Here is a 25183-nt window from a genome sequence, read left to right on the forward strand (position 1 = left end):
CGGCAGGGGGGCGGCGCTTATTTTTCTAACTTGGGGCAGCAAAAAAGTTAGAGCCGGCCCTGACAGTAACTCCTCTCTTAAAGTTGTCCCGGTTAACATTGTTTCCATGTTAAGTTGCTGATCAATTAGGGAACATGCTCGTTTAAAGTTGTGAAATGCTCCCTTCTAATGTCGTTTGGCAGCTGCCTGTTTTGTCCACTGCTTGCAGGAAGAACAGCCCGTTGCAGCTAGCTGGTAGGGGCTTGGAACCAGGGTGGACCAGCAGCCCTCCCTATCAGCTCCCCACTCCTCTAAGTTCCCTATGCAGCAGATGCCTGCAGTTCAGCTGTGTCCCTCCCCCCACTGCCATGTGCTGCTTTGGAGCTGCCTTGGAGCTGCTCAGACTCTTGCTTGCTGTGGGGGGGGGGGAGAGGGGAAGAGGAGGGTTAATGTCAGGGTGTCTCCCCCTGCACCCCGCTTACCCCATCTTCCATAGAGCAGGGGAGGGGGGAGACACACTACTGAGGGAGCTTCTAGGCAGTAGCTGCAGTCTCAGGAGGTCTCAGCAAGCTGATTTAATTAACAGGGCAGTGTACTTAAAGGGAAAATGTGCATTTTTTCTCTCACACACAGGGGGTGTGTCTCTATCTGCCCTCCCTCCTTTCCTGCTGCCTCCTAGAGTGTGAGAGTTAACCCTTGAGGGCTCAGTCAATTGCTAGTTAATTTAGCAGTGAGGCATTCCCTGGAAAATATCCCACCCTCTAACTCCTCCACCCAGGGCCGGCTCTGGCTTTTTTGCCGCCCCAGGCAAAAAAGCCTCCGGCCGCCCCGCCCCCCAGCGGGGGGGGGAGGGCGGCGAGCCCCGGCGGGGGCTCCGCTCTCCCCCCGGCAGCCGGGGGGAGGGCGGCCGGAGCCCTGGGAGGAGGGCGGCGAGCCCCGGCTGGGGCTCCGCTCTCCCCCCGGCGGCCAGAGCGCAGGGGGCAGGGCGGCGAGAGGGCGGCGAGCCCCAGCCGGGAGGGCGCCGGGGGGGGAGGGCGGCGAGCCTGGCCCTGGCACCGCTCTCCCCGGCGGCCGGAGCGCCGCGCCGCCCCCCTCCAGGTGCCACCCCAAGCACAAGCTTGGTGGGCTGGTGCCTGGAGCCAGCCCTGCCTCCACCTCAACCAAGCTTCACAATCATCATCACTGTGTACCAGTATTAAATTGTTTGTTTAAAACTTATAGTGTGTGTGTGTGTGTGTGTGTATATATATATATATATATATATATATATAAAAAAAATAGTCTTTTGTCTGGTGAAAAAAATTTCCCTGGAACCTAACCCCCCCATTTATATTAATTCTTATGGGGAAATTGGATTCGCTTAACATTGTTTCGCTTAAAGTCGCATTTTTCAGGAACATAACTACAACGTTAAGTGAGGAGTTACTGTACCTATGTAGGCAAATAGAATTAGCAATATGCAGAACATTGCATTTTAATAGGAAGGCTGCCTCCAAAGCTAACCCTTTTTAAGGGAAGGTAGAGGAATCTATATAGAAAATTGTTACATTAGGAGCTATTAGAGTTCCTCTAATTCCTTTCTTACCACTGGCTCTGCCACCTAGGAAAGCAGATGTCTTCAAGGGCCACTTGCAAAACTACCATGGTAACAAATAGACCCGGATAGTGCTCCAACTGTGTTATAATAAGGTAATTTGGTCCTGTCTACATAGGCAAGAACAAACAGCGTTAAAACCATTTATAGAACGCCTTACAGCCCTGATTTTTACAGGGCCATAATCATGGTATAATGCAATCAGGAGACCATGTTACAACACAATTTGCTGACAGTAATTTTGCTAGTGTAGTGTAGTGCTGGGCCATATAATATCAATAGCTACATTTCCCCCCTCATAATTCCCCCTCCCACTAAAGAAAACTTGGCAGCATGGAGAAAATCAATGAACACTCCTTACCCCACCCCCATTCCTCACTGCTGCTGCTTGTCCTGTGCTTTCAGAAGGCCAGTTGCTAGCTTTGAGATGTGCTTCCAGGCAAATTGGATATGGACAGACTCCACTGTGCGGGAACAAATGGCAAAACGTAGCACAAACTTCTCTCTCAGGTGACATGGAACCAGATGGATCTTCCTGGCATCATTTATGCTTTTAAGAAGTGCCTCATTCAGTTCATTGGAGCCCTGAAATAATTGTAAACCAATAAACATGAACTATAAATGCCGGTTTGTTACCTCTTGGTCCCATCAACCAGCACTGTCTACCTAACTATAATACCAGCACTAGTCTGCACCCATTATTTCTTCCCATGACCCAAATTCATCAATCCTTTGCCATCCAAACTTTGTGGGAATACAGTGGGTCATAGGATAATTTTTCAGTCATTGTGTGAATCATGGACCCCAAATGGTTGAGAAGCAGTGGTCTAGGGCATTTCTGATGCCAGACAACTTTGGGGGGAGCAGGGGTCATCAATATCTGCAACTTTATATACAAATGTTCATTATTTTAACTGCCTTTCTAGTATTTTAAGAGCTAATCAAAGACAATTAGGGAAAAGTTTTGCAATGAAATATTAATATTTGTGAACTAAATCCTTCAGCTTTTATTCAAGTACAACTCCCATTGAAGACATGTTTGAATAGAAAGATAGAAAGGACTGGGGTGGGTGAGGGGGTTAAGTCAAATTCATGCAAGGCTTAAAGTCAAGGAATGAATTTCGCTTATAGTAGCAGAAACACTAAAAAAAAGTCTGCATTGTTAGAGAACTTGTTCCTCCATATAATACCTACTAGTGATGACCTGCAGCTTTGCCACCCAAGTTTATGGTTTTATAGGAAATATGAGTGGAGGCAGGAGAGTGTGTACATGGTGCTGATGATTTCATGATGATTTGTGAGAGTGGTGGATAAGGGGTATGTTGCAGCGAGGGCCTAGGTGTGTTTGGGGTATTTTGTGTCGAATGGATGTGGCAGTTGGGCCAAGTAATCCACCATCTGTGTAGTCTTCCCACAATGAAATGCAAATTAGCTGTAGAGTAAGGGTGGTGACTGAGTTTTCTTTGACATCACAATGGTCTAGGACTCTTGGCATGGTATAGATACATTACATTGCATACTTTACAGTAGCTGTACACTGCACAGCTGTATTTTGTAAAGTCAAAATGGCTGAGAACTTAAAAGTTGGACAGTAAGAGACAATGTACTCCTGTCATGATTCATCCTGGTGATATTCTAAACATAAAGCCCTCAACCATGCTTGTAGCTGTTTCCATCATGTCAAATGACTCTGTAGACATTCTAGGCTTCAGAGTGACACAAAGACAGATGACAATGCTGGAATCTTATTATACAGATTAAGTTATCAGGCATTAGAGTTTTTTAGAAACATGAATAAATTAATTCTCCCCACTGTCAGGTAGGTTGTATCCCTTTTCCATAGATGGGGAAACTGAGGCAGAGAGGTTAAAATGACTCGCTGAAGGTCACAGAAGGAGTCTCCCATGCATGAATCATTAGATTATGCTTCCTTCCATTGCAGTGGCACCTTGAAATGCCTTCTGTACTCTCCATTGCTGAGTGGTAGGATTTTATTTTTGAGAGTGACCAGTGTGGTGCCAGTTCCAACTCCTAATGTTCCAAGCAGTGCTTTTGAGAGGCCTGAACCCCCACTTGGACTCAGCTAGAGTTGTATTAGTCATTCCCCCAGGTAAACATTTGAAAGGGCCATGTTTATCAGTTAAGGTTTGGGACTGAAACAGATTTTTCCAAAGAGAAATAAATTGTTTTAAATTAATCTTTTAAAAAAACATGCACAAACTATCCAAAGGGACCCAGTCCTGCTTTTACTGTATTAGCACTGCAGGATAAGACCCAAAATGCATACTTTTCTAAGTCTTTTTTATTACGCCCTTTTAGGGGAATGTACCTAACTCTTATACCAGCAGGTTGGGAGTTACATCCTGAGCCTTGCGAACCATTTTGGAGTACTTTTTCAGGGTAGCCTTTGTTGACCTTAAGTGTTGACAGTTGTTTTGCACAGATACGTCTGAGGTTATGCAGCAACTCCTCAGTTGCTTCTGTCATACTGCCCGGTAAGTACTGTAGGTGAAACAGGTTTACACGGGAGGCATGGATTGCTGGTGTCAGAACACTGCATCAAGCAATTCAGAAATGAAGCTTTCAGGGGCAGATTTGCAATAGTACCTAAAAAATTTAGGAACACAAGCCCAATATGACCTGTGATCCTAACTCCCTTAGGTGCTTTTGAAAACCTCCCCTTTAGAACACATGCTATTGCTCTTTCAGTACTATACACAGTGGCAAGCCTAACTAATCTTGCCCTTATGGAAAAAAAAACATACTGAAGGTAATTGACAGTTTCCCTACTGTCACAAGTGGGAAACGTCTTCTTCCACACACCCTTTTTGTTCATGTTACAATAGAGATGGTCCCAAATCAAAATGATGTATGCAATTTACCCTGTACTTTGAGGAAGTCTGACGCCTGGCCCTTATCTCTGTAGAAAACCATGATGAAACTTGAACTATGCTCTCACTACTGTTCACAATGACAACAAACAACACACTGAATTTTGTGTTGGTGAGCTTTCTGTCCTGGGCACATCAATTGTGACAGTGAAATATACATCTCTTTGTTCTGGATGATAATCCATCATAAAATCGATGATCCTTTCCCTCTATATTAAACATGTAGTTCAACAGCACAGCATTAGCATTTAGGTCTCCGTTATCTCATGTTAAGTTACTGCTCTCTGGAAAAATAGCTGTGCACATCTTTTTTCTCTTATATTCCCACAGAAGCACTTAGGGGTTGCTTTGACACTCTGGTGTCACATCAAATTGAAGTTAGTGAGGACTAGTCCCCTCCCAGAGCTTTGGGAGGCAAGTAGCCAGCACTGATCGAGCATGTCAGTTTTAATAAGACATTGTTCTTCCTGCCCCTCAGAGAAATGACCAACTTTTCTCATATTCATCTGCAGTCATGACAAGGGAACCAAAAATTAACCCATTGACACATTAGCCCCCAGATTTTTTCTTTGGCCTTTGGAGAGCGATCTACCATATGATAGCTAGGCATTATTAGTGCATCTGTTCAACAATGTGAAAGGAAAAAATGCACAGATTAAAGAGTTTTAATTAAACTTTTTTCATTGTCTTGCTTAATCAAAAATAAAAGGGGAAAAATTAACCTTTTCACTATCTCTAGATATTGCATCAAGTTTTCTTTCTAGGTATGCTGCACTATCACCCCAATCCCCCTTTACAAGCAATACAGTAGAGCTACAGGTACATTAGATTTAAAGGGGATTTTACTGGGAATTTGATAAACATAAAACTTGATTTTGAAAGAATGATTCAGAAAGTGAGTAAAGCCACAGAGACAAGGGTGGGCAGCGCTGCATACAAAAATTTGTGCAAAAGTGATAAAATCCAAAAAGGAGGAGGGCTTGAAGGCCTTGCTGCCTCCAGGTTGCTAAAGAATCTAGCATTGCTAGAGCCAAGACTTTATTCTGAAAAGTGCCCAAGACATCCAGCATCTGCCCACTATTTCATAATTGTCCATTATGAGGGTCTTACACCTTCCTTTGAGGCATCAGAGACAGAAGACTGGACTTAAATGGACCATTGGTCTGATCAAATGTGACAATTCATGTGTTGCCATGCTCCATTTCACCAGGAATGCTCCTTGAAAGTACAGATAGAGCACTAACAGCTGTCACCGGACCTACAAAAATCTCTGTCTGCTTATTCCATGTGAGAAAATAGGTCTAAAAATATTTTTCATGTCTGCAATAACTTCCACAAGCCCTATGCCTCAAAACCTTCCATGGAGCTATTGAAAAACTTATTATTAGGAAGAAAAAAATATTCAGAACTGTTAACAGGCCTTTGCTAATCAGAAAAACTCCACAATACATGTTGCATCTGTTCTACCAGCAGGGGATCCTCTTTTATTGACAGTACAGGCACAAAAGAAACTACTTTACTACCCTCGCTCAGTCCAGCCTTTACTGAAACCCTCATTGTTAGGCATTCATCTTGATTCCTCAACCAGTTGCATCAATCCCCAGGTAACTGGGACAATTGAACAACCAAGAAAGGAATGTCTGAAAAATAACATCATGTCATCAAAAGAAGCTGGATTTGCTTGTTAGTATTAAGAAAAGTTAAAAGCACACTTAGGTGCTTAAGAAGGAATCTCTGTGTTGTTCATATTCAGTGTTCCAGTTCAGCTCATTAAGGTGCCAGCTCCAGCTCCATAATTAGTTAACACTGAATTGAGTTTTGCATTTGAAACAGGGATTCAGCCTTTTTTATGACGTATGAAGAATACTGTGTACCCTCCCCAGTGTACAGCATTTACTTTGTACAGCAGATGTACAGCATTTACACTGAGTACAGAATGAATTTTGAGTGTTTATAAGTAAATCTGTTAATTGGTTTATAAATAATAATTTAAATTAGGCCCTTTAAGAAACTTAGCACTCAGTCAGACTTTTTTTGTTCTGAACGATATTAACAGAACAATGCAGACTCTTTAAACTTTACATATAGTTAAAATTCACTGTGCATAGGCTACATTTGGATAAATTAGGTTGTAATTATGCTAAGTTATTAACAATTGTTGTAGCTAATTATATAGGGTACAAACAGATTCTGGTCAACAGCTCTGGTTACTCTGATGTCAGAGTTAACAGCAAATCATTCGCCTTCCTCCACATCTAATTTCCATGCTACAATTGCATTGGTATTAATGAGTCAGTGGTATGAGAGAGATGGGACTCATGCAGCAAGAGTTCTCATTGGTAGATAAATTGTCCCCAGCTGTCCTTGCCCCTTAAAGGTTCCAGGGCTCCATGCTGGCTTAGAATATCTGTGCTTGAAAGGCTGCCCAAGGCACTGCTGTCTCCACTCCACTGTGCACTAGCACTGAGGTAGCACTGTCTCCCTAACACAGCCCCCTTCCCTACCCCAGAACCCCTGCTTCCCTCTGCTCTACCTCCTCACATTATCCTCCTGTTCTCCTATCAGCTTCACTTACTTCCATGTCATGGCCACTTCTTCCTCGTCTTGGCTCTCCACAGTACTGCTTTATGATGTCTGGAGAGTGAACTACGTGTGAGGGGGAGAGGGAAACAGACATGTACATGGCCCTGGGGAAATTATGGCTGTATGTGGGGATGAGGGTTACATTAGAGAGACTGGTGCTATGCAAACAGGTGGCCCCGTGGTGGGACATAAGGTGTGGGGAAGGAGACCAGTCCCTGAGAGATGTCTCTGATTTAATGGACTGCCCCTATAGTACTGCTATGGTACTCAGAGGAGCCAAAAAAGAAGGGCCACTGGGAGTCTTTCAAGTGTGGATGTCTTGACACTAGCTCCCCAGCCTAGGCCTCTGCCTGTGCACAGCTCTATTCTCCTCAACACAGGACTCCCTTGCCTATTCCCACCTATGTCTCATGCATGTCTCCCTGTTTTTTCCCCCTCTACCCTTGACATTGCCATTGGATCCTCCTGTATCCCCTATATTCTCACATTCACACCCTGACACTTTCCCCTACTCCAAACACCACCAGAGAACCCTCTTCTCTCAGTAATATTCCTCTATGCTGTCACCCACATCTTGTCCCAATGTGGTCCAGTCCGCTTCCAGGATTTTATAGATAGTATTGACTTTTTCTTTCAATTATAATAATAGAATTCTGCTTTCATATTCTGGAATGTTATTTGCCAAGTTAAATTATATATTGTAAAGGTTTTTAAAAATATATCCTGTATCCTGAATAACTAAGACAATTGCAAATTAAGGGCCAAGTTCACCAATCTATCTCGACTCATATGTGCCAATCTGGTGATGCAAGGCAACTATAAGCCTAATTTACTGGTCAATGCACACTGGTTGCTTTGTACTGCTCCAGAGTTACCCAGCATACTAGTAAATCTGGCTCTAAAAGTTTAAAAAAAAAAGATTTATTGTTGATGGTTCTCATCTTCAAATTATAAGAAATAACATATGGTAACTTTCTTGGGTTTCTGGTTTAGTGTTCATGACTGACATTTTAATAATTAAAAACACCCCACACTAAAAGAAGCTCCCAGAATACTCCTGCCCTCCACATATTAAGATGGCACTAAGGTTAACAGTACATTCAATAATTTAAGATTAAAACAAAACACATTACAGGGATGTTGTAATTCTCCCCAAAACAAGTATTATAAATTCAGAGTTAAGCTTAAACTGAAAAGAAATCCTATCATATTCAGGTATGGGAAACCACAGTTTTGGCACCCAAACAATCTTAACAAGGCTCTATAATGACACTTTGAACAAACATGGGTTTTAAAAAACAGTTTAATCTAAATCTTAAAATGCTTTAATCATATGGCTATTGCATAGTGTCAATACAGGGCAGTGTTATGGTTGTTCGGGTGCCTTTTAACTGTGCATTTCCAACATGCTAGGATTTCTTTAAATTTAATCTTATGCTAAAAAAGAGAATCTGGCTCAAGATTGCTTCTTTGATCCTCTTTGGTTTATGTATAGTGTGTATCAAGAGTTTTCTACAATTTAAAATAAATAAATAAATAAGTTAGCTATAACAATATTTAATCCAGTGCAATATATTCTATCAATACCTTCAAAAAACAAGAGGGAACATTAGAAGCCATTGCTATTTTACCTTTAGTCGGAAGCACACCAGTCCCAGTGTGACCTCAGCACAGATCTCAAATCGTTTATCCTGAAGTACCAAGTTTTCAAATTCATGTGACAGTTTTACATGCTAGAGAGAGAAAGAAAGCAAAGTCTATATTGTATCAATCAGATTAATCAAAAGATAACATTTGCCAATCTGTTTACACATTCTGCCCCTCAACCCTTTACAAAAACTTCTAGAAACCACATGCTAACACTCTGTCTATTCATATTAATTTACATCTTGTTCATAACTTTTAGAGACTTTATAGGTCAGAGATCTTCCTACATGTCTGGCACTTCTGGCCCACTGTATCTATTAAGGCATTTCTAATGTGCTTGTCACAGTAGTATCTAGACACCATTGTAAAATATCATCCCAATTTATGGTGTCATAATAATAATAAATAATAGTGATTCCAAGTAACAACTTTTTCTTTTATCCTGAACTAAAATGGGATTGAAATGCTCCCTCACCCCCAGTGCTGCCAAGTACAGTGTGTGTGTGTGTGTGTGTGTGTGTGTGTGTGTGTGTGTGAGAGAGAGAGAAGAAGTTGCAGTTTATTTTAGAAATCAGACATATCAAGAAAAATACCAGTATGTAGATCAGTAATGATCTGGGAAGTCTTAACATCCAAGCAATGTCTTAACATTAATTTCCCCCCAAATTACACACACACATACACTTCAAAAATTTGAATTAAGGTTGCAAACTGAAAACACACGGAATTCAGGAAATGTCAAAATGAAGGTTCTTAGAGCAACACCATCGCTGATATTATGCATGCTCTAAGTATATATTTAGCAGCCTAAGGAGCAGAGGTTAGATAAGGGGTAGTATGTGGGAGCATAGCTCCCTGTTGGCCTTCCCAGTTCATCTTTCAAGTGAGGAATCATTAGGTATGGGAATCTGAAAGAAGAGGAGAAGTGGTCAGAACCTCATTAGGGAGTTATATGTACTCCTAGTTTTTCTGCCAGTAGATGGAGCAGCAGCAGCATTTGACAGTAAAAGAATAGATGTCCTGGTTCTGCCTGTTCTACTCAAAGAGTGGTTCCCTCACCCAATTCCCCCTTCCATCCCACTGTAATCAATGGACCTACAGGTGCTCAGCACCTTTGAAAATCAAACCATTGGAGTTACAATTTTTTTGCACACCATGACTACTCCTCACTGAGAATGGTTAGGCACATGTGGAGGAACGGGTCTCGAACTGCCATAATTTTTTTTTTAAGTATCATTCCACAAAATAATCATGTGTATTTTTGTCTTCCACACTTTGTTTTTCAAAGTTCAAGGAAAACATCAAACAAAAATATTGCTTTGGGCTGAAGTTAAACGTGGAATGTTTCAGCTTATAAGGAGATTTTCCAAAAGTCATGAACCAGTAAAAACAGAAATTACAGTGAAAGACATCTTGCAATCTTAATTATAGCTTTCTGATGTTTGTTTCTTAAAATAGAAAAACCTTGTCTAATTTAGAACTTTCAGATTATGCACACTGATAGCTTATGGAATCAGCTGTTCTTATTGCTGTTACCACTTCCTCCCCACTGTTTATTACATTCATTTGTTCCATCTTGGCTTAAATTAGACTGGATGCTGTTCTGGCCAGGAATCAAGTCTTGTAAAACAGTAAGACCTCAATCTTGTCTGAGGCATATGGATACAACCAAATATAAACAATACTGGGTTCATGACTGTGAAAGATACAAGTAGTATATAAATATATGTACATTATATCTTGTACTGTAACATACATTCTGTACCCTGATATAACCATATATTCTATGTCTGTAGCCCAAATTACACTCCATAAAATCCATGGAATAGGGTGTACATCAGGGCACATGGGCCCTGTACATGTACACTATACAAAATCCTCTTGACTTTAATGGGGACAGAAATTCACCTGTTCTGTGTTGTATGTGCTTTAGTTAGGTGTGATATAATTAAACGTAGTGGGCAAAATCTTGAAACCTTTACTTTTTTACTCAGTCCTTGGACAAAGTTCTCACTGAACATAATAGGCATTTTGTCTAAGTAAGAACTGAATAAAAACTTAGTAAAGTGTTCTGGATTTAGCTCATTGTAAGTAGTTTGTACAGAAAACCCCAAATAGTTATTATTACATTTTTCTGGATGACATCTCTGTCCAGTTTTGCACTAAAATGTTTGCTAGACAATAAAAATAAAATCTCTTAAAGAAAATAAGCACAAAGCAAAAAAAAAAAAAAAAGAAGGAAGAAGAAAGAGAAGTAAAGGAAAAAAGAAAAGATGAAGTAGAAATGTGTATAGCTGAGGGAGAACTTTAATAACAGCAGTAATCAGTAAAGACGCTGGGGGGCGCCAAGTGCTTTGGGTTTTACACAACGGAAAAGGAGAGACTACAGTTTATTTATTTCCCAAAAGTTTCAGCATGCTATACAATTAAGTTAATCACAGCTGCCAAAGGCCGGCATTGCTGAACCAGGAAGAATTGCTCATGATTACTTTCACAAAGACCGCTGCAGTGCTAATAATCCATACTGCAGTAAATACAAAAGAGTTGAACATTATTGAGATTTGAAGCTTAAAATCCACAAGACCAAAGGGATTTTGGAGTGTAGGCCTCTCTCTCCATTTGCAATTCAAGCTGTTGTACCTAGGTACTGCAGCAGAATTAAGATAATTCACAACAGGATACCAGGATTTAGAGATCTCAATCCTATGAGCAATATATGAAAATTGTGAGAATGAAGCCCTGCCTGTTGAACTGAGGGCACACTCACCAGGGAGGGAAGATCACATACTGTTCTTAGATTCCTGCTATGTTGAGATACAAATGAAGCAGTTATTGAAGGAGAGAAATGCCTTACCTCCAAAGTTCTTCCATTTTGAAGCCATAGTCCTACCATGCTCCTAATATTATTTTAATGTTTAAAATTTGATTTCATTTTTTAAATACAAAAAGCCCTGTAGTTGTTACTGTTTATGATCCTGTCCTTCCACTGAGATTGTACAGTTCCTTTAGAGCATAGGTTCTCAGACTGTGGTGCATGGGCCACATAATGGTGATCTGAAGAGCCCTTGCTGCTAGCTGGCTGGCCTGCCTCTTGATACAGGTTGTTTTTTTATTTCACACTGCTAAATTTCATTAAAAGCAGCTAAAAGTATTTTCCTAACATTTTCCTGCTAAGCAACTGCTGTCCTTACCAGGGATATGGAAGTGGCATGTTCTGGGACTGCAAAATAAAAATAAAAATGGGGGCTGGTCCATGTGATTGTGAATGGGAGAAGAGGTGGTCTGTGTCATTGTGAATGGTGAAGGGAGACAGTTTATGAGATCATGAATGGGAGAGAGGTAGGCTCGCAAGGCACTCTCTTTATTAAGATTTTGTCCACAAAGTTTAAAATTTGCAAACACCTGCTGTAAAGGCATTTGAACACTGTATGTTAGTTTCATCTGCAAATCCTTCAAAAGCTGATAGGATTTAGTAATGCTTGTGTACACACAAACTTACATAGCATCTCTTGTATGCATGTTCATCTCTTCCTAGCCTCCTGCAACTTTCTCCTCTCAGTCTTCTCTGAATCTCATCTTGCAGCCTTCCCAGGCCATCCAGAATATTACTACCAAAATCACCCTTCTCTCCTGTCATTTGGACCAGGTCACTTCCCACTTCAGATACCATCACTAGTATTGTCTTTGTGTTCAAATTCTATACAATTCTGCCCCCTCTTTTGTCTGTGCTTTTCACACGCTGCAGCTTGTCTACTGCTGCTTCCCCCATTCTCAACTTGAGGCCACCTTCTTCAGTCTCCCCTCTATGCTTGCAACAGTCTCCCTTTTGTCCCCCAAACAACAACCCTCTTTTTCATTAAAATCCCTCCTTAAACACGCACACACTCCTGTGAAGCCTTTCAATGAAAATTCATTTAATTAAAACAAAAAAAAAGGCACTACAAGATTACATCTTCATCAGTCATCTGGGGTGTGATTTTGGCTATGGGTCCATACATAAACCAGAAGCACTGGAACCATGCAGGGAATAATTTCCCAGGCTGGTTTATGAAGCACCATCTTTCAAGCTCTGGTGTAATGGGTGTGCTGGGGCTGGGCTGAAGACAACAAGAGGTGGGGCGCATAGCACTACAGAGTGTTTCATGGTGGTGCAGCTGCTCACAGGTAGCTCAGGTTGAGCTGCCTGACTTTGGCAGCCCTCCAAAGGCTGAGTGGACCCTGCAGCAGTCTGGAATCAAGAGGACCCAAAAGGTGTCTTACCCACTATCCCCTCCTGCCCTCATATACTCCCCTTTTTCTGGGCTGTGAGGTTTGCATGCACCTTTGTGAAGGGAAGCACTCAATCACACCCCAATGCAGTATCTGTCCTGGTTGTCCAATTTGAGTTGTAAATTTTTGGAGCAAGGACTGTTTTTTCCTCTGAACTGGAATTTGGGCAGGATACCATGGTTAAACCCTTAATTTTGTGGGGAAAAAATACCACAAGATCGTTAACAAATGGTTTTATCACTCATGCAAAAGATGGCATTTCCAAAAAGCACGGTGACCCATAAGAGCATGCTTGAGCAAGGGTTCAGTACTGGGAAGGGTGCCATCTACTGAATCACCAATAGCACTTTACATAGCACATGAGGTTTCCCTCCGAGTTCTCACATCTAATTACTGACCCAGCCCAAGCCTGCTTAGCTTATGAAAATCGGACTGGAAAGATCACCACCTGAGGTGGCATAGCTGCAGACAGAGAAGACCAATGTACTCTCTATGCCCTTCCAGCTGGTCCGTAAGCTCTGCTGCTAGTTTTAAGCAGAATTCAGTCCCCTATCATTGGTGAAGAACAGAAGAACTGTTTATTGTAAAAAGTATGTTCAGTCCAATTTCTTTTGAAGCTATTGGGGATGTATTTGAACAAATGAATCAGAACATCCAGGGGATCACAGGTAAAAAATGACTTTTAAAAATATACCTATGGAACAGATATTACAGACAGGACAGAAAGCTAAGTTTCTCTGCTGGCTCATGACCACTTTACATGACTTACAGCAACACAGCACTAGCTTACTCTCAAGTGGTTTAAAAATGGACACATTTCTGCTTTGAGTCTCACATTTCAATTGATTACAGGGCAATCCTGAGTGCTCTTATTCATTCTCCTGTGCTATTTGCTGTTGCCCTCCTGATGTCCTCTCCACATCTTGGAATTTACTTCCAAAACACACAATTTTCTCCCCAAAAAATTCTTGGCGGTGATTTCCTCCTCACCCCAATACACCCTCTTTAAACTCTTTACATTGCAGTGTGTTGATATTCCATTTTGTAAATGATGAGGAGTATAAACTGAAAGATTTTAGAAGCAAAACATGATGCTATAATTAAACCAAAGTCACCCATGCTCCTATCCCAGGAATATTTTGTTCCTTAGCTGCCTATCTCAACACAAGCACGTCCACAGAGTATGTCCACCCTGCAAAGAAAATCCCATGGCACTGAGTCTCAGAGCCCAGGTCGACTGCCTCTGGCTCATGGGGCTCAGGCAGCAGGGCTAAAAATAGCAACATACACATTCCCACTCAGGCTGGAGCCTGGTCTCTGAAACCCTCCCCCTTTGCTGGGTTTCACAGCCCAGGCTCCACCCCAAACAGGGTGGGTTTTAGCTGCCATTTTTAGCCCTGCAGCCTCAGCTCCCGGAGTGAATTGACCCAGGCTCTGAGACTCGGCACTGCAGGTTTTTCTTTGCAGTGTAGATCTACCCACAGAGGACTGCAGGATGTATTCATGTCTTGTTTCACTGCACTATGTGACCAAGTGTAGCAAACACAAAAACTAATTCTTGTCTCTTTAAATGCTGATTGAGAAATAGTTCTGGCAACTTCAGGGATCATCTTGTGGCACAAATCAAATGAAACACCAAGTGTAACCTACAAGCTAGTACTGGCTGTTCTTTTTAGAAGGATTGCCTTGACCAGCACTGGAAGTATGAAAACTATTATTTTTGAGATGTTACCGTATGTTTAAATGGAAAGAACTTCCCAAGGCCTGGAATTATACAAATCCTTAAAGACTGATGAGGGGTGGGAAAGTGAGATTAAATTTCAAGAGTTTTTTCATTTGGGAAACTGTTTACAGCTTTGCAATATAATCCATTATCAGAGTTTATAACATTCTTTATTACTACAACCACCAAAAGGAAATTCATCATAGTATCTTTGGGAATAAAGAATGGTTTCTGGAAAGAGGAGGGGAGGGAAATGGGGAAGGGAGGTATGGAACACATTATAACTGCTGTTGGTGGGCATTGGTACAGTTTGTAACAATATTGCAATGTTTGCAATCTCACAGAAGGCAACTGATCTAAAAGACCAATCTTGTCATCTAGATTACTAAACAACGAAAGCTCAACCAATCCTTGCCCTTGCAGTTCCACTGAGAGAAACAAAGGAGACTTTTTTAGAGAAGCAATGAAAGCCAGAGAATGTGATGAGCCATCATTCATTCCAAATGGAAGAAATCGAGTCTAAATTAATCACTCCACTTACGTGTTCAGTAAGCAAAATTCTACTCTCAATTATACCCATGTAACGCTACTGAAGTCACAAGTGTGACGTGTGAGGTCATAATTTGGCCATGTGTGGGTTGTTGTTTTTTTGGAGAACTATATCCCACAGCTCTTTCTAGTGCTCAAGGAAATAACATTACACCCCCTGCCCTCCCGCCCCAGCACGTCTGAAAAGGCCTAATCTAAAACATTAGGATTAAGTTAAATTAGAAACCAGGAAAAAAGTCTATTCAGAAACATGAAGAGCCACATTCATCCCTGGTTCATCTCCACTGAAGTCAATAGCTTTACGAAAGTGATGCATTTCCAGACATTATGGGAAAACTCTGCCTTCAAAAGGTGTCTATGGGACTCTAAAAAGGCAAGTATTTGCTCTCTGAGCACACAGGGAAATGTTTGGGAGAAGAGAGAAAGGCCAGGCAAGTTTCTTGAATGTTACTAATAAGGTATTAACACTAATCCAATAAAGTACATGTAATCAACGTGAGGACTTCAACTCTGCCACCAGAAGAATATGAGATTTAGTGCTATTTAAAACCTTGCCAGTAAATTGAATTAATTGCCATCTGCAAAACCTGACCTGAGAGACCGATGCAGTGAAAGCTCCAATAATGGCTGAGGTATAACAAACCGTGAGCCCATTTTCACTTCAGTAAGAGAAAGACAGGAGATCCAAAATTTCACTTTTGGATTGTATCAGAGGTGATAAAAAGCCAATGTCATTGTTGCCCCCAAAATATGTTTCTCCAGAACATAATAAGGATCAAAATCCCATTTAGATTGTTGTCCATGGAGCCAAACAGAAATTACAAGGTATCTATGCAGAAGAAAATAAAAACCAAAGCAAAACAAAAAGCATAAAACTTCCATTTATCCTTCATCTGCTACAGTAGTGGCATCCAACGCTGGGAGAAGCTCTCTAGGCATTTTAGGCAGATGATGGGGCAACATCTTCCTCTTCCCACTAGCTAGTCCGCATAAGGTTCTTAAGGAAGAAAACTGTGGTACTAGTCCTACTTTTGTTAAGAAGTATGTGTCCCTGGGAGAGTTTGGCACATCTGTGTCTACACCCACTCCCACCAAGAACAGGCAGGATCAGAGGTTAGATAGCTAATTAAATATAAATCTCTACTGCTGTAGACTTTGGACCAGAACCTCAGCTAGTGTAACTGCAGGATCTGGCCCTGTATTTTTATCTTTGCCAGAAGTTTCTCTTGAGTTTGGAAACATAAAAGGTATTTTGCAGTTTTACTTTATATTTACAACAGAAGTATGTACACCATACAGCACAATAGCGCATGCATTTACGGTGATGACAAACTACCCTGTAACCAAAGCAGGAATGTCCCCAGTACTTAATCATAATAAGGATAAATTGTAATCTGCAGGCAACCATATCCTGAAGGCACTTCCATGCAGGAAACACCTGAAACTAGCTTCAGTCAAACTAGGTAACATGCCCGGTAAATCATGGGCGCATACACAAATCCTAACACCCCAATCCTGACCCTAATGTATAATAAATACATACAACATAATAAAATAATAAATACATACAACAACTAAGCATCAATGAAAAGTCTTGGCTTTGTTTTGAATGATGCCACTAATGTGGCATCTAAAACTCTCAGCCTCCCAAGACTGTACCATAAGATGATCAATGGCTGTGACTCCAATGATCATAACTGCCTTGATAGGACATAGGGTGAAAGGCAGGCCCTTGCATGAACTGGGCTGTGCAACAAGCTTTGTTTATGCATGCAGGTGTACATATGCAGAAGGCACATAGATGTGGATTCTTATTAAGCCCCTCTTCTCTCCCCATCTCCAACACAAATTTTCCCATAAAGTAAAAGAAGGTCACCTTACGGATGTACTCCTGTAGTCCCTTGACTCCATACATTCTAAACACAAACCACATTTTCAGGGAACGAAACCTTCGGCCGAGAGGGATCTGCCAGTGCTGCAAGCAGAAGGAGTAATGCATTTGAGAAGGAAGGGTCTCCATGTCAGAAGACATTGTTCCAGGTACAGCGCAATTTATACACCCAGTTTTGGCATAGACCATAGTTCAAGCTTCCAGAGGCTCCCTGTATAATAACTTAAGAGATAGGTCAAATCATGAAAGATTATTCTGGTACTGGCAAATACACTGGCACAGTCAACACCTAACTGTTTAAAATGCAAAAGTGGAAAGGAGAGGAGGTGTCAGAAGACAGTGATCATGAGACAAAGTCCATATTGCTCTTGCACCCAAAACTCCCACTAAAGTCTACACAAGGAGCTCAGCACCTTGTGAGATAGGGCACATAGACATAAACTTACCATGAAGGGTCCATATAAAGAATTTTTTTTTTAAATAAAGTTTTAAGAAATAGAAAGATTTTCATTTTAGGAGAAAATACATTTATAATTAGTTTTTAAAATAACCTATTACGCACTATGGTCTGAAGAAAATATCTTCAGGAAGATTCCTTCTGTTGGCCAAGCCTAGAGCTATCAGTCAGACACAGAATCATAGCAATGTAGGGCTGGAAGGTGCTTGAGAAGCCATCATGTCCAGCTGTCTGCGCTGTGGCAGGACCAAGTAAACCTAGACCATCCTTAACAGGTGTTTGTCCACCTGTTCTTAAACTCCAGTGATGGGGATTCCACAGCCTCTCTTGGAAGCCTATTCCAGTGCTTAACTACCCTTATCGTTAGAAAGTTTAATTTTTTACTAATATCTAACCTAAATCTCCCTTGCTGCAGGTTAAGTGCATTACTTGTTGTCCTACCTTCAGTGGACATGGAGAACAATTCATCACCATGCTCTCTATAACAGCCCTTAACATATTTGAAGACTGCTATTAGGTCCCCCCTAGGTCTTCTTTTCTCAAGAATAAACATGCCTAGTCTTTTTAACCTTTCCGCATAGGTCAGGTTTTCTAACTCTTTTATCATTTTTGTTACTCTTCCCTGCACTCTCCATTTTGTCCACATCTTTCCTAAAGTGTGGTGCCTAGAACTGGACACAGCACTCCAGCTGAGGCCTCACCAGTGCCGAGTAAAGTACTATCTTACATATGAGAATCCTCTTAATACATCCCAGAATGATATTAGCCTTTTTCACAGCTGCATCGCATTGCTGACTCATATTCAATTTGTGATCCACTATAACCTCCAGATCCTTTTCAGCGGCACTAACACCTACCTAGTTATTCCCCATTTTTGTAGTTGCGCATTTGATTTTTCCTTCCTAAGTGAAGTACATTGCACTTGTCTTTATTGAATTTAATCTTGTTGAATTCAGACAAATTCTCCAATTTGTCAAGGTTGTTTTGAGTTCTAATCCTGTCCTGCAAAGTGTTTTCAACACCTCCCAGCCTGGTGTCATCGGGAGATTTTATAAACCTTCTCTCCACTCCATTATCCAACTCGTTAATGACAATATTGACTAGTGCTGAACCTATGGCTGACCTCTGTGGGATGCCCCTAGATACACCCTCCCAGTTTGACAGCAACCATTGATAACTATTCTTTGAGTATGGTCTTTCAACCAGTTGTGCACCCACCTTATAGTAATTTCATCTAGACCACAATTCCCTATTTTGCTTGTGAGAATGTCATATGGGACTGTGTCAAAAGATGGAAATTAGGTTGGTTTGGGATGATTTGTTTTTGACACATCCGTGCTCGCTATTCTTTACAATCCTAATGTCCTCTAGGTGCTTACAAATTGATTGTTTAATAATTTGTTCCAGTAACTTTTCAGGTATTGAAGTTAGGTTGACTGGTCTATAATTCCCTCTTTGTTCTCCTTTTTAAAGATAGGTACTATGTTTACCCTTCTCCACTCTTCTGGAACCTCACCTGTCCTTCGGTAGTTCTCAAAGATAATTGCTAACTGTTCTGAGATTGCTTCAGCTAGTTCATTAGGTACCTGAGAATGAATTTCATCTGGCCCTGCTGACCTGAATACATCCAATTCATCTAAATATTCTTTAATTAGTTATTTCCCTGTTTTGGCTTGCATTGTTTACCCCTTGTTGTTAATTGGTATAAATCTGTACCATCGCATCCTTTTAAACAAAAGGTTTAAAAATAGGGACTGGAGTTTTAGATTTTCCTGGTTTAGAGAATTATCAAGGGAACAGCAAGTTGAGCCTCTTTCACAGAAAAAAATAAAATAAAAAGCTAAGTCTGAGTTACTATAGTGACTATTAAAAGAAGAACATATTTTTAGAAAAGTTACTATGTATAAATCAATGTTGTTATTATTACTGAGGGCACTGTACTTACCCTGTAATCTGTAACAAGCCCTGTAAATTAAAGAAAAAAATACTTAAATCTATTTACTATGATAGCAAAAAACAGTCTGCTAAATGATATGAAATATTTTTATATTTCATTGCCACCATACATTTGGCCATGATGCTGCGAGGTTCTCAGCGGTATTGAGTACAATGGCAATTGAGGACACAGAGTACTCCTCAATTGGCAGAATTAACCAAACAGATTTCAAAAGGAGAAATGAGGCTCTCCTTTCTGTTATATTTGGGATCATGTGAATGATGACATGCCAAACACCCTATTTATCTTCCTGTTATAAGGAGACACTTGTCTGGGAAGTATCGAATAAAACACCTTTCAGTAATTTGACTTGAAACAGAAATTCACTGCCTCAAAGTAGAATCTGGAGAAAGAGTAGTAACAGGTCACCAATTCATCACAGGATCTTTGTCATAAAACTGCCATAGTCTTCATTTTGGGGAATTGGAAATATTTTCAAGAAGGATTTTATGCTGTTGATCACACCAAGTTGCTCATTCACACTTATTGTTAGTACTTAAGTCTGTAAGACAAGTCATTGAGAATTCTAAATAACTGCTCATCAGTTATACTTGGACAACAATGCTTTGCTCTTCACTTCTGCTTTTCATTCAAGGTATTAAAAGCCCTTTATAAACACTGACAAAGCCACACACACACAAAATAGCCCTGTGAGGTAGGCACAGTATTAATAGCCCTATTTTGTTCAAGCACTTAGGGTGCAAGCTGTGCTTATTTTTTTAGGAATCAGTTAATTAAATTGATCTTTAGCTTAGGGGAAGGTGAGGCATAAAGTTGTAAAATGACTAGCTCGCGGTCATGCAGTGAGTCAGGAAGAGCGACAGGAACAAAACCCATATCTTCTGCCTCTCAGTCCCAGCCTCTGCTTCAGGAACGTACTAAAGCATGTGTTTAAGTCTATCCCTATTGAGCAATGCACTTAGGTAAGTGCTTAGCTTTAAGCATATGTCAGTTCCACTGATTTCAGAGACACTTAAGCATGTACCTAAGTGCTTGCCTAAATTGAGACCCCCAATGAAAAAGTACAATATGCTATTGTATTACATGCACTTTTTAAACTAGTCACGTGCCATGTCTATGTTTCCTAACATTTATATTTATGGGAAAAGGAAACATTTTCAGTGAAGTCCTGGTTGCCTGGTAGACCATAGGCATGTTCCAATGCAGTGGCAATCTACACTGTGTACAGGGCTAGACTATGTGAAAAAATACTCCTATTATTACTAACTCTTCCTTCCTCCCCATATTTGTTTGCTTTATTAACTTCTTGCTTCTTGTGATGATCAAGATTGTAAACTCTTTAGGGCAATGACTGTCTCTTTACTAGATGTTTGTATAGTGCCTAGGACAATGGGGCTCTCATCCCTGTTTTGGCCCCTTCAGCACTAGTACACTCCGCCCATTGACCTAGTGGAAGACCAGTTGTGTCTCAGATGAATAACAAGGCAATTTGATAACACTCTTTTCCTTTTACATCTCAATGGCTATTTTAATTTAACAGTTGCAAGGCGGGTAGCAAAGAGTAAGGCAACTGGTGATGAGAAACTAATTGTATGTTGATGTAAGGGGCAGTGTCTAACGATCTACTAGTAACCCCTTTCATAAGCTGTGAAGTAGAAAGCAATCAATGATTCAGTCCTTGTTCTAGTGATTATATGCCTTATTATTTCATCTGTATTTAATCAGGAGGATTTGAATTGTTGTAACACATGTGGTATTCACAATAGAGCATAAAGCTATTTCCTTCTAACACTGCCATTAGGATCTGACCTATTCCTTCGGTTGCCAGGCAGGCTAGTACAATTCCCCTGGTGTGAGGAAGCAAATCACACACAATTATAATTACTGACAAAATAAAGACTTTCCTCTTTGAGGTGCATGTAATTCCTACAGGGTTATTAAGAGTAATTGCACACAGATTCATATTTTTTTGCCAATCATTTATATTCCTGAGCGATAGATGAATGACGTTTAAAGCGTCACCTTGTTTTCCTTGTGAGCCATGGCTGAAATTTTCCAACTGGTGTGAACACAGTTAGGCACTTAAACCCATAATTAGGCATCTAAATAAAAGTAGCTTGATTTTCAGAAGTGCTGAGCTCCTATAAATCCCATTGAAGTCAAAGGGGGCATCAGCCTCTGGCTGCTCAGCAGCTTTGAAAATCATGCCACTTCTACTTAGGGGCCTAAATATGATTTTAACAGCTCCACTTTAGTCACCTGAATTTGAAAAATGTGGCTCTTATTTCTGGGAAAGGGCTGGCAAATAAGGATGGGACACTGAGCAATTAGTCACCTAAACTGCAGGTTCAAATCTGGATCAGGTTGGTAATGACCAAGAGATGATGTCTGAGATCTGAGGACCTACGTGGAATATTCTGTTGAGTTACTATGTCCAGATCAAAAAAAAAAAAAAAATACCACCGCAGTTGGTAGTTTTGTTGGCATTAAGGTGAGAAAAAGGCATAAAGACTGAACTGCCCCCACCCTTAGATGGAACATCCAGGTCAAGTAGGAAACACTTTGGTGGGCAGTGTTAAGCAGGGCTTGCATTTCTCCTGCTGTCACTCTACCTGGTGAGACTAGAAGACCTCAGATTCCAGTGCTGCCAATTTCACAATTTTCATGACGGCTAATATTCAGTTTAATTTTTTTTAAAAAGAAAGCAGATTTTCACATAAGGTAGGTAACTCTCAGTGCCTATGTGTAGTCATAGTCATTTATATTTCTTGTAATAAAAACATTGTTCTAATAAAGCATATTTCTTGGAAATTTTAGCCAGAGAGGACAAACCTCATCGCCACAGCTTGTGCAATTTCCTGATTATTGCTTTGTTTCACATTTGCATTGTATTAAAATCAGAGTCAGCCCACATAGCCAGGAATTAGGAAATTCCCCTACATTTAGTACCCAAGTCTTTTAAAAAGTTACTGGGGTAGAAAAGGTTACATTGTTCTCTATCTCCTGGAATTACCTCATCTAAATTAGAATGAGATGTTTGTTGGGTTTGGGGTTGGAAAATCCCAGGACCTGGTGCCAAAGCCTAATGTTGATGCAACAAGAAAACTTCCTAACATTGCATTATTTCATATAACAGGTAAAACTCTGTCCCCCTAGTAGTTTGAAGATACAAACCACACAGCATTATAATGGACCCTATTTTTGATAGATGTAATTGTTAAATGTGCAACTGAAAAATATAATTCAATTAAATTACTTATTTTAAACTGTGTCTAACAAGGGCAAACTCCTCATAATGTAGCAATTTCACTCTGAAAAATGTGCTCCCCTTTCCTTACACAGTGCAGAGATAAAATAGGCCTAATTACATGGGGAAGGCGGGATACACAGAAGGGAAAGGCAACGGCTATGATAGCACCAGTCAGTTTGTGCAGTTGTCCCTAGCACCTTCGTGGCTGCTACCCAGAGACTCATGTCCTTGTGGCTGAAGGGGTCACATTCAACAGAAATGGAAGGAGTCAGGAGAACAGCCATACTACAGAGTAAGTTCCCATTCCAGGGCAGGGAACGTTACTATGCAACTTGTACCATTAGTCAGTGGTACCTTGCACAACTGTAACTGCCTTGCACAGTTCTAACCAATTGTGGGGGTGGGAGGTGGGCAGCTGGTGATGGGACAGAAGCCATTCTGCAATTACTGGATATGTGCCAAGAGCAACATTGACCCATGAAGATACCCTATGCATGGCCTAAGAGCTGCAAGGTCTTCACTGGCATTTTACAAAGACACCTGGTCTGCACAAGATTTGTAGGCCTCACTTTATCCTCTGTCACAGGATGACTGGCCCTTTAAGGTGTAATGGGGCCAGCCCCACCTGTGCCTCATTCAGCATTCCTCCCCAAGTGGGGAAAATTAGTGGAGCCACATGACAGGTAGATCATGTGGTTAAATCAGTCCAGGCCTGGAGATAAAAGAGAAGCTTCCAGAGATGCAAATGGCCCTACCTGGGAGTAAAGGACGAAGCGGAAAGGGGCCAGTTTGAAGAAGCTAATCCAGGACAGCAGCCAGCCTGAGTTATCAGGGCAGACACTGAAGGAGTGCTCTGTGATTCCTGAGTCAAGGGGAGCAAGGGCTGGACTTGACGGACAAAAGAACAGTTTGATTGATATGCTGTAAGAGACTCAATAAATGAGACTCCATATAAAGGGGTGTGTGTGTCTTGCTGCAAGTATTCTGGTATTATCATGATGCAGCTTCATAAAATTGTTTTCCATCAACCACCTTCATATTAGATAAAATTTACTTCATTTACTTCTGCATCCTTGGAGAATGCAGCTACTATCTTGTCACTCTACGAAGCCCTGCATTACATATCAATCACTATCTTTTCTCACTATATTGTTAAAAAAAAGTGCCTCACAATACTTAAACTTCAAATATATACAGAATTTTTTAGATTATTATACAAGTTTTCTTTCTGGAAAACCACAAATAAACAGGAGATAGATCTCTCTGTACAGAGCCCTCATTCCTGTGAATGGAATGAGCTGCGTAAACACAAGTTAAAACACTTTATTTTTAAACAGATTATTAATTTATGTGGGCTTGCGGCTAGAGCTGGTCAAAAATCAGAATTTCTGTCCTGTGGGAAACATATATTTTGAAATTTTGCTTTCATCCTGGATTGGGCAAAAAAGCAAAATAATGAATTGTTTTGCAGAACAGAAAGTTGTGAACATTTTTTATTTAAAAATGTTGAATGATTTAAATAGGGATTAAGTGCTTAACTCCGTTTAGGCACTTTTGAAAATCTGACTAGGCACTTACCTGCCTCTATAGGCACCTAAATATATTTGAAAATCTGATCCTAGTCACTTTTGAAATTGAGATTTAGATTATTTTAAAAGTTTTATCCCTAACCTTTCACTGAGTTTTACAATAAAAAAAGTGTGGATAAAACAAAGATCTTATTTAAATGCAAAATTACCAGATTCCTGATGGCAGTGCTGCAGGTAAAGAGGATCTAATTTAAAGGCATTTGTTAAGTCTGATCTCTTCTTCACCCTGCACAAAAAGACCAATATGGATTAGATTATCACAGCATTGTCTCACCTAAGACAAAAGACAATTAATAGGTGATTAGATAAGGAAATCAGATAAGGAAAATCGGTTTCAGTCACATATTTCCAATGTACTGCTTATTCCTTATTTAGGGTCCAATCCTGCAAACCTTTATTTTCTACATTGTCACTGATCACATGAAGCCCTGAAGTTAGGGTTTGCAGCATTGAACTCTTACTGCATATTTAAAAAACAGACAGGAAACAAACACACCCAAAGTCCTTCCACAGGGAAAACAGGCACTCACACCAGAACATGTGAGCTAGTTAAGACAACAGTAAAATTAGTGGTGAATGCAAGATTTCCAGCTATATGTTGAAGCAATTGCATTGTCAGAGGTACCATGGCTTTGAAAGCTTGATATAATGTAATGATCTCTGAAAGACAAGCTCCATTGAGTGTAAAACTAGTGGGCAGTGTAGCCGGAATAACTTTCAAAGGCAAGTATTTTTTTCTTCTAAAGGGAAGAAGCTACATCATATTGATTAGTAATAATAAGTACACATCTACCACGATATAAC

At 40.5% G+C, this 25183-nt stretch overlaps 1 protein-coding gene across 1 annotated transcript in view; it reads right to left on the reverse strand.

Moving 5' to 3' along the window:
• Positions 1–1948: 1948 nt before the first annotated feature.
• LOC112117087 (aromatic-L-amino-acid decarboxylase) overlaps positions 1949–25183 on the reverse strand; it is a 78690-nt gene continuing 55455 nt past the window's right edge. Inside the window, exons 9-13 of the mRNA XM_026654053.1 lie at positions 24529–24605; positions 19529–19548; positions 17112–17210; positions 8679–8780; positions 1949–2158 (exon numbers count right to left, since the gene is read on the reverse strand). Of these exons, the coding sequence (XP_026509838.1) occupies positions 1949–2158; positions 8679–8780; positions 17112–17210; positions 19529–19548; positions 24529–24605 (508 nt within the window). The remainder of the gene's footprint in view (positions 2159–8678; positions 8781–17111; positions 17211–19528; positions 19549–24528; positions 24606–25183) is intronic.

The sequence above is a fragment of the Terrapene carolina genome, unplaced genomic scaffold (assembly GCF_002925995.2).
Source record: "Terrapene carolina triunguis isolate 2854851 unplaced genomic scaffold, T_m_triunguis-2.0 Scaffold179, whole genome shotgun sequence".
In the NCBI taxonomy this organism is placed as follows: domain Eukaryota; kingdom Metazoa; phylum Chordata; order Testudines; family Emydidae; genus Terrapene; species Terrapene triunguis.